Genomic DNA, 9,717 nt, shown 5'->3' on the forward strand with positions numbered 1-9,717 from the left:
GGGGGGGGAGGGTGAGGCATATGGTATGCTAGTGAATACAGTAACATGAATCCAGTATCACTCTTGCCCACTGTAGCTCCAAAAATAAAGAGAGTCAGTTAAATCTTAGGACACACTATTACCTTCAATACCACAATACAACTACCCCTGAAGTGATCTCTTACACACCAAACAGTCCAATAAATCTCTCCCCAACTGCCCATTCCCCAGTAGATTCCAGCAGGAAGTGATTCTAGATGTGCCCTGGTTAGGTGATCAAACTCATTTACATGCATGCTATAGTCTTATGGCATATTTTGATTACATCAAAGGTTAGTAGTCATTATGGTAGCTCTAGTCTAAGTTAAAAGCATGCCATTTAGAAGTGCTTACAGAACCTGGTCCATGAACCATTAGAAAATACCAGCGAGTGGATAGAGCGCTCAGGCACCAGAGCCCATGTTAGGCTAGAAGGGCAGCAGGTTACAGAGCATGGTGAGAGACACCTTCTGAACAGGCTTGCCAGCACCAGGCACCACACATCCATCTGTGCCACATGCATGCATCTCCCATCTAGAGGCACTGCCATTTTAACCCTCTCTTGTCAATCTGGAAATGCCTTCCAAAGCTTCCTTGTCATGATCACTGGCAGGTAAGGAGTCAGAGCCGGGCATCTGAATGAAACTAGAGAATGCAACATCAAGGAAAGGTGTCTTTTGACTACATTCTCCTGGCATAGAGGACCCCAAAGCTCCCATCTTCTTCAACCACCATGGGCTTCTTCTTGTGGGGGCAATCAGCCCATTGGCAAGACAGTAGCTGCACTGCCTTGGAACCAAGCAGCAACAGGAAGAATCCCAGAGGACCATCATCATGGAACCACTTGGCATTTCCATGGAAATGCAAGCTTTGGTCCCACTGGGTTGATTAGTCAATCTGCTTAATGACTGCAGTGAAGGAAGAACACAACCAGCTTCTCCATCTGGGGAAGAGGAGCATTCCCTGAGGCAAGAGGGGGTCACTAGGCTTCCCTGGCAGCCATGTGGTAAAGCCAAGGTTTCAGACAGACAATTTGGAGAGTGATCATTTCTAAGGAAACTTGAGACCTTTCCCCCCGGCCAGCCCTGGTGAAGCGTTCTACCTACAAAGCCTTGAGAAGTGAGAGGAGCTCAAGCGATGCAGCACAAACTGCTCTCGAGAAGCCCTCACCCAGTTTGTCAGCGGATGTGATTATATCAGCTGGAACGGACGAGTCCAAATCAGCATCCAAGATTCCCAGTGGGTCGAGTTGTGCTACATGGTGCCCTCGAATCTATGAAATGAGCCGGGAATGGAAGGAGGAAAGGAGAGGAGAGTGGAGACCAAAAGGGACAGGAGAAACAAAAAAAGAGGGGTGGGGAAGGGCAGGGGTAAAAAAGTTAAGTTACATTCAAATTAAAATTGGCAGATCAATTCTCACCGACGTTTGGAGAAACAGTTACCGGCGAATCATCAAAATTTACACAGCTAATGCCAAGAGGATCAAGTTTTGCAATGTGATGACCCCTGACCTGGAAGCAACAACATACATTAGTAATTATTTTAAAACCATGGTAACAGAAGAGAGAGAGAGAGACACACATACATACACACACACACACACACACACACCCTCCCCCCTGCTTTGTCAAACCAATTTCTGTCTATTGTATAAGAGGGTCCCAACTTGGTCAAATCACTAGCATAAATAAGACTACCACAATCACTGTTATGGTGCATCTTTGGCAAGGATCTGAAAGCATCTGACACAAATTTTTCAGATTTGACCCCTCTCTCCTGTGTGGGGGCAAGTAATCCCATTAACAGCTGGAAGCAAAATGCAGACGGAGTTACTGTATTTTCCCCACACACAACATCTTTCTTTCCCCCACAAAGTAATCAATGGCTGGAAACTGGAGTGTGTACTGTGAGAATATGTATGGTAACCACCAGTTCTGCTGGGCAAAAGTGAAAGTCACTTTGCACATGATCCCTAGGGGGCAGAATACCTACCAGGCTGGACTCCTGCCCTGATACTACTCAGGTACTTACTATAAGGAAAGATCTTGCCTGCCCCATTTCCTTCTGCCTTTCAAAAACAAAAAGGTGCTTATTATATTCCAGGGTGTGCTGTATGCGAGACACTGTGGTATGTTGACTGGCAACTCTTCAAGGCCTCTACTAGCTACTCCCAGTCTTTTTCAGGCCACTCTAGCTGAGCTTGAATGCCAAGATGGGGTTGATCCCCTAAAGTAATACAGTTGCAACTCCTTTTTCCATAAGCTGGGGGGAAAGGAGGCAGCATGAATCAAACATGCCATCTAGGACAAATATACGGTCTCTGGCTCCTAGTAGACCTGCATCTACTTGGTTTGCAGAGGAGAAATATGCAGTGCTGGGGGCTTTGTACAGGAACTAAGACCTATGGAAAATTCTCAAAGAAATCAGCTCCGAGATAAAAGGTGGCACTACCACTGTCAGCCTGGAGCAAGGGAGAAGAGGCACCCGTTTCACACAGCCCTGAGCTCAAAACAAGCATCCTTCAAAGGGCCAAAGCCAATTCTGGACCAGCTCCTAGGACAAGAGTACTGGCTGCTATTCTGTTTGTCCCAGGGCCTTCATAAATGAAAGACTGCAGCCAGGGGTGTAGGAAAGAGTGCTCTCAGACTGGCAGGCACAGAGCATATGGGAAACATCTAGTCAAAGTATACCTGTCCCACATTAGCAAAGTCAATGGAAAGTCACTTTAGATCCCCATGCATTTGCCTCTCTGAGCTGGCAACTCAAGCCACCTTGTGTCTTTCAATGTTGATCAAAGGATGATACAAAGAACAGGACAAAGAGGGATGGGATAAGCTGTGGCAGGAGTTGCGAGTCAGGAGTCAAGGTCTTGGAAGAAAGGAGCTAGGCCTCTGGGCACTCAAGAGGTTCCAGCTGGGGAAGCAGAGCAGGACTGGTGTCCTCAAGCACTCAGGATGGTCCCATTGCAAGTCTCATAAGCTTCTTCTTCCCAACAGCATGAAGCAAGAAGCCCTGTTCCAAGTGAACCGGGCTGATACCCACGAAGGAGAAATATTTCACATCAGCTTGGACCTTCATGCCAAGCAAGAAGCCACCAAGCAATAGGTACCAATATAGCAAGAACCACAACACAGATCAGTCTCTTAAGGCTGCTAAGGCTTTGGGTTGAGTCTCACCTGTACTTGGGACTACGGTGCGGTTATTACCTACAAGGGGGCTGCAAAGGTCAGAGGTAACCCAACACCTGGCCTACATCATCAGCAGTGTCACTTCCTCTCCCACCAAGTCAGAAGCAAGTGGTTTCCCACTCCCCACCCCCACAGCTTCCTATTAGGTGGTGGCCACCCCCATATGCTTCCTCAGCTGCCCCTCTACAACCGCAGTCAGAAGCTTTTAATTTTCTGGGTCTGCCATTTTACCCAACAGAGGAGATAGTTTTCTAGAAGCTACAGAACCAGAGGGGAGGAGGGGTGCCTGACCAAGGCTTCGGATGCTACCACTTTTTACTGAACTGCTGTCAGCTCATTTTGAAGCAAGCTCAGGGACTCTGGAGTAGCGTCTGCATTGCCGAAGAGTTCTCCAGCCCTATTTAGGTAGCCACACTCTGCAAACTGTTGCACTGATTCCCCGATGAGACTGCAGTTCTAAGAGCTGTGGCCCTCATGTCTCATTAGCAGCTCATTCTGCTTCAGCCCCTACAGCTCATTCTGCTTGGCTTCTGGGATGCGATTATTTAAAACTTAAAACAGCACAGCTGCTTCTAGTGTGAAAGCAGTGAAATATGGGCCTAAGCATTTGTTGCCTTTCCTCTATGGAAATCACATGACTAGTAAAACCACCACCCCAGTAATGGGGGTTATATATTGCTTTATCCTAGTGGAATGGAAGGGGGACAACTTGTGTATACATAAAAGGGCACCCACAAATGTGCTGGGGGGGGGGGGAAGAGGTTTGTTTTTTGTTGTTTTTTTTTTAAATTTTAGTGGCTCTTGGGAGCTGCTCTAATTAAAAACACCTGCAGCATCTTGTGTATTCAGCAACCGGTGTTTCAAAGTAACAGCAAGATGCTTTAACTAAAGCTTGTTCAATGAGCTTTAGTTTAAGCACCCCTGCCACCCTTTTGAAACATGGGGACACTGAATACATGAGGCATCGCAGCATACAGGAGCATTCCAATCAGAACGCATTGGAGAACATGTAAAGTGCTCAAAGGAGCATTCAGGGAGCCCTAGCCACAATTTGGTTCAAGGGCTGATTTGTTTTGGCTCTTTGATGAAGTGAGGGGAACTCACCAAGTGGCATATAAACCCCAGTTAAAGTTGACAAGCCTCCAAAGTTGCTCTGTGGTGATTCTCAACTGGGCGCCCCCATGAGGTGCTGTGAGAGCCTTTTAAGGGTGTATGAATTACCAGCCCTTTTAAACCTGCCAACACCTGGGTTTCTAATGAATCATCTGTAGAAGTCTCAAATAGGAACCCAGAGTATTAAAGACCATTCTGCCCTCTTATGGCCTGAGTTCTCTGCAATAGAAGCATTGCTCTAATATTTTTCTGTAGTCAAGAAACAAGTCAAAGCTAGGAACAGGCACCCTCCAGGAGAGCTGGAGCTCTGGAGTCTAACAAGGGAGAAGCCTCAAGTCTAAATAGCTTGAGAAGCACTGCCGCAGAATTTTGGATTTCAGCAGTGAAGTAAGAGGATATATGAAACCAAACCTGCAAAGAGGCAATAAGCTCAGCTGGCCAAACCGCATGTGGTCTTGGGTCCCCATGGAAGCAGTCCTGTTCTGTGGTAGCCACGAGTCCAAGGAAGGTTGGCTTAGCTCGGGGCGGGCAATTCTTTCAGGTGGGGGGCCGCTCACTGACTTTTGGCAAGCCATCAGGGGCCATACGACAGGCAGCCAGGGGCAGATAAATATTAATTTTCTACATTTAAGGGCCCCGCAGGCCACATTTTGCCCAACCCCGGCTTAGCTGGAAGAAGCTCTTCAGCAGCTCAGAGCAAGAGGAAGGAGGAGATGGGCCTCTTTTTATCCCCAATAGGCACACTTCACTCTGCAGGCAGACAAAGTGTAGCATTTCACCAAGGTGGAGGACATGACATTTGCCCTCTTGGGGTTAGGATGGTTTCCCTGCCCTTGAAGAACTAGCACTTTGTTCTGTGGTGATGCAGAAGCCATGAATAAGCACATTCGGAGCAGGGGAAGGTTAAAACTTGAGGCACCCCAGCTCCATCCAGTCAAAGCAATTAATTGCCAGGTGCATGAAAGTGGCAACTGTCCCATACATTTGGTTGCACAGACCTCCATAGCTTTTAAGGCTGTCTATATAGAATTACAACCATGGGAACATTGCTAATATGGATTATACCAAGCTAAAAGTAAACCTCTACAAACCAAGCCACTTACACATAGAGAGGACCTTAAAACCTCTAGTCTTGGCCCTTCTTCTATTGGATTTCCTCCCCAGCATTGTCATCAGGATCAAGGAGAAAAAAAAGAGAGAGAGGGCTGAGAAACATGAGTCGCTGATTTTAAAGGACTCCAATGAGGCTTCTTTTCTAAATAGCAAATGTGCTTGGTCATTCCTCAAGCCAGGGATGGCAGGAAACTGCATGGTGATGAGATGCCATCCAAGACACTGGAAATAGATTCTAAATGACTCAGAAGATTCAAGCGGCAGCCTGTTTTTCTGCTTATCTATCACTAAGCAGGACAAGGCTGGTAGTTTGGACTCGGTCTCTTGTGCTGCAAAACCGAAAGACAAACGTGTTGCAGAAGAATTGTGTTGCCTCGTGGCAAGAAGGAGATCATTGCACGTTACTTGGCTTGTCTTCAGGAGGAAGACTGCAAAGAAGCCATTGGGGGGGACCCGGTGGCTGCCTATAAATATACAAGGGGTGTACATCAGGATCTCAGGGAACACCTGTTTGCCAGAGAGCCCCATGGGATGACAAGGTCAAACGGTCACAAACTCCTCCAAGACCGTTTCAGACTGGACACAAAGAAGAACTTCTTTACGGTCCGAGCCCCCAAGGCCTGGAACAGACTGCCACCAGAAGTGGTCCAGTCACCTACTCTGGACTCCTTTAAGAATCAACTGGATGTTTATCTTGCTGGGATCCTGTGACCCCAGCCAACTTCCTGCCCCTGGGGCAGAGGGGCTGGACTGATCTTCTGAGGTCTGTTCCAGCCTTAATGTCTATGAAAATCTGTGAAAAGTTGAGGAAGCAAAGCTGGCCATTATCAACAGCACAAGGTTGATCCCACTTTGTAGATAACCTCTGATGAGTTTCCCCTTGAGCAACAGTGCCAGACACCTACTACAGGTGGCAAGAGATATACAAGAGGGTAATCAGCAGTTGTTAACCTGCTGCATAGGCTGCCCGCAAAGGGATAGGAAGTCTGTATATTCTTGCATGTAAACATGCCTTTTCCACCCAAAAAACAGCTGCTAGAAATTGAAGAGTCTTATATGCAGGTTTTACCACTTGTTAGTTCAAACCAAAAGAAAGATCTGCAGCAACCCGCTGGAAGCAGGACAAGAAACAGGCTGTGCTCCCTTGTTACTTACAAGAAAAGATCTCCCCCCACCCACATTTCAAAAACAAGGCGTGTGTTATAGTTTGTGGATGTGTTGTATGAAAACAAATACAGTAGATGTTAGCCCTTTTCGAAGAGTCATTGCAAAGCAGATAGCAATTAGAGAGCTGAATGGAAGATCTGAGCAAGAGGAACTTTTTGCCCCCTGTTGCTTCCTTGACGATGGAACTTAAAGTGTGCATAGACTTCTTCCTTTCAAGAGGTGTGTATCCCTAGCTGCAGATTTTGGCAGCCAGGTCTACGCTAATCCAACCATTATCTGAGAAGCCAGTAAGGACATGGCCCCCACCCCCTTGCCATCAGGGAGACAGAGACATATTTCCTGCACTTGATACACCCTGGGGAATTAAACAATTATGCACCTGTGCACATTATACAAGTATGCATCCCACAAAATCCACACACTCCTTTGCAACTCCCCATCCACCTGCCAACCATACAAAGTACCTGCATATATTTTTCTAAAGAAGGTTCAAATAGTGTTATAGATCTATATATTTAATTTATTTATTTATTTATTTTACAAATTAAACTAAAAAGTAATTAATTTAGCATAATTTTGAGTTTTCCTGTCAGTCATTTTGAGTTTTTATGCACCATAATTCCCTAGGGTGTAACTTGGAGTTCTAGGAGATGGGTGACAAAGCAAGGGGAGGGGGAGAAAATGGGACAGGGAACAACCACACCAGGGGGCTTGAATGGAGTGAAAAAGTGGTAGCTGCAAGGGTAGAGTTAATAACTCTGCTAATTGCCCTGTTGGCTGACAATATCTTTAAAAATGTTATTATTGTCTAGCAAGGATCAGCTGATTCCTTCCTCCCGCCCTCCAGGTTAGTAGCTTGCTCATCAACTGACGCACAACAGTCAGAAAGGACACAGCTGCCTCAGTTCGCAGGTTGACCTGGATGGATCTCTCCAACACAACACAGCACACAGTTTGCTTTCGCCAAGTTACTTAAAGCATAGCCCAGGACCCGAGACCGACTGTACAGTACCAGGCTGGATTCCCCGCTGCCCTGAGCCAGGTCCAGGCAAAGAGGAACCAGCCTCTCATCACTACCACCTCTTACCTGGTAGGCCCTGACGAGTGACTGTACGGCAAGATGGTCTTCCACCAGCTTATCAACATTAGGCTGTGTTTGGACAAGGGCCTGGGCGTGGGTCAGTGCAGACAGGCTGGCGCTCAGTGGAGGGGGGCTTTGGTAAGCAGTGCCTGGAGCAGCTCCAGCATTGGCGTTGCGAAAGAATATGTCCCATGACTGCGGAGATAGAAGGAAGAGCAGAATGAGTTCATCTGCTGCATGGATTATTCAAATGCATGGATCTGCCCAATGCCATGGCTGTACAAGCTCCTCTGGCTCAATGGATAACCCAGCTGTTGGGAGCTGCTCCACACAATTACAATTTGTATGTAGCCTACATGACACCAGGGACAGCTTAAGAGGGCAGGACATAACTGGAGAAACATATGGCTCCACTCCCCAACCATCTATCGCCACAATCCACTAGCCAGTGACAGGAACTAGAGAGGGTACAGCTAAGCGCAACAGGATGACTGATATGAAGGGGTTTCCCTATGAAGAGAGACTAAGAGGCCAGGCCTGCTCATTTTAGAAGAAATGCTTGAACAGAGAAATGAGAAAGGCTTCTAAAATATTAAGTGGTGAAGAGAAAGTCAATAGGGATTTATTACTGATGGTCTCTTCCCATACAAGAACAGGGGTCACAACATGAAACTAGTAGGCAGTCAGTTTAAAACTAACATAAGGCAGTTCTTTTTCAACCAGGAAGTCATTTAAGGGCAGGACTCATTGCCACCAGAAGTAGGGGAATCTGAGCATTCAGCCAGATTCACTGGACATGTTCTTGGAGGAAAGGGGCATCAGTGGCTATTGAACACAGGAGTGAGGGGCACAGCCTCTAAAAATTAGAACATCCTAGGTCTTAAAATGCTGAAGGCTGCAAGTGAAAGACAAATGGGGAAAAAGCCTGGTCATTCCCAGGGTCAGTCTCCCTTCCAACATCTGCCCACTGTGACGCAGGAGACCAGGAAAGATGGAACTATGGAGTGACCCAGGCCATGACAGTTCTTATGCTCTTTATACATCTTCAGTTCATCTGCTCCACACAGATACAGCTGGTAGCCTATAAGGGGTCATCTATAAAGGGGCACAGCTACCATATCCTGCCTGCTCCACATAGCAGCCAAAATACAAGTCAGGCCCAGTACATGGTCCCGTATCTTACATTTTTATATATTATGCTGTGGTGCCCAGGGATGCCACGAGACCCTTTGAAGAGCAACACACAATATTGGCATTGTTAGATATTCACGTACAGTGGCCAAGAGAAACCCAGTGATTTCTAACAGGAATCTGGAGCATCCAAACTATTCTGACCTGCCAGGGTCTTTGGAGGTTTTTTGCCACAAAAGAATTGCTCTGGTATTTTTTCTGTATAAGAATGAAAGTCAATAAAAGAATGGAAACTAAGCTGGCATTTTCCAAGGGGGCATGTAGTATGCCAATAAATACAGAGGGTGGGGTTCACTGTGATATTACCAACACCCGTCTTTCACAGCACTGTCACAGGCATCAGTGATGTCAGCAAGACTCACGACCTGTGGGAGCACTGGAAAGTCTTATGGATACTGTAGGAGAGCAAGCATTGGCTTGCAGCACTGTCAGTTATGGAGCCATGCCACACGTGTCCCCAATGGAAAAAGCTGACAGACACCTGCCCAGATGTAGGCAATGGCGGGGGGAGGGCGGGTGTGTGGAAACCCTGCTAGAGAAACCGGAAACCAAAAGGAGACCAGAGCCAAGCGAGTTGGGCACAAAGCCTGCTGACTCCAGCATTATTAAAAAGCCTCCCTCAGCTTAAAGGGTTTCCCTGCTGACACCAGTTTAAACTTCCTCTCTGCTCAGCTGCCATCTACCTAGCAATAAAACCAGGCCTCCCATCTCCAAGGCTAGGAACCCAAGGAGAACAGGATTTTGAGAGCTAAGAGCACCTCAAGGGGCTGAGTTTGCAGTTCAGGCCTGAACAGCCAGCAAAGTTAAAGACACACCACAAAAAAACCCAAAAAACAAAACCCAAAA

At 46.9% G+C, this 9,717-nt stretch overlaps 1 protein-coding gene across 4 annotated transcripts in view; it reads right to left on the reverse strand.

The window, feature by feature from the left end:
• OGDH (oxoglutarate dehydrogenase) overlaps positions 1-9,717 on the reverse strand; it is a 70,738-nt gene that overhangs the window by 43,944 nt on the left and 17,077 nt on the right. For 2 of the 4 annotated variants that reach the window (XM_019503949.1, XM_019503931.1), the window contains exons 2-3: positions 7,687-7,875; positions 1,189-1,291 (exon numbers count right to left, since the gene is read on the reverse strand). In XM_019503949.1, coding sequence (XP_019359494.1) covers positions 1,189-1,291; positions 7,687-7,875 — 292 coding nt within the window. Of the gene's footprint in view, positions 1-1,188; positions 1,292-1,438; positions 1,530-7,686; positions 7,876-9,717 lie in introns of all 4 variants that reach the window. The other 2 variants (XM_019503957.1, XM_019503940.1) reach the window with 1 other exon arrangement.

The sequence above is a fragment of the Gavialis gangeticus genome, unplaced genomic scaffold, assembly GCF_001723915.1.
Source record: "Gavialis gangeticus isolate Ggan-Ray unplaced genomic scaffold, GavGan_comp1, whole genome shotgun sequence".
Taxonomy (NCBI): Eukaryota; Metazoa; Chordata; order Crocodylia; family Gavialidae; genus Gavialis; species Gavialis gangeticus.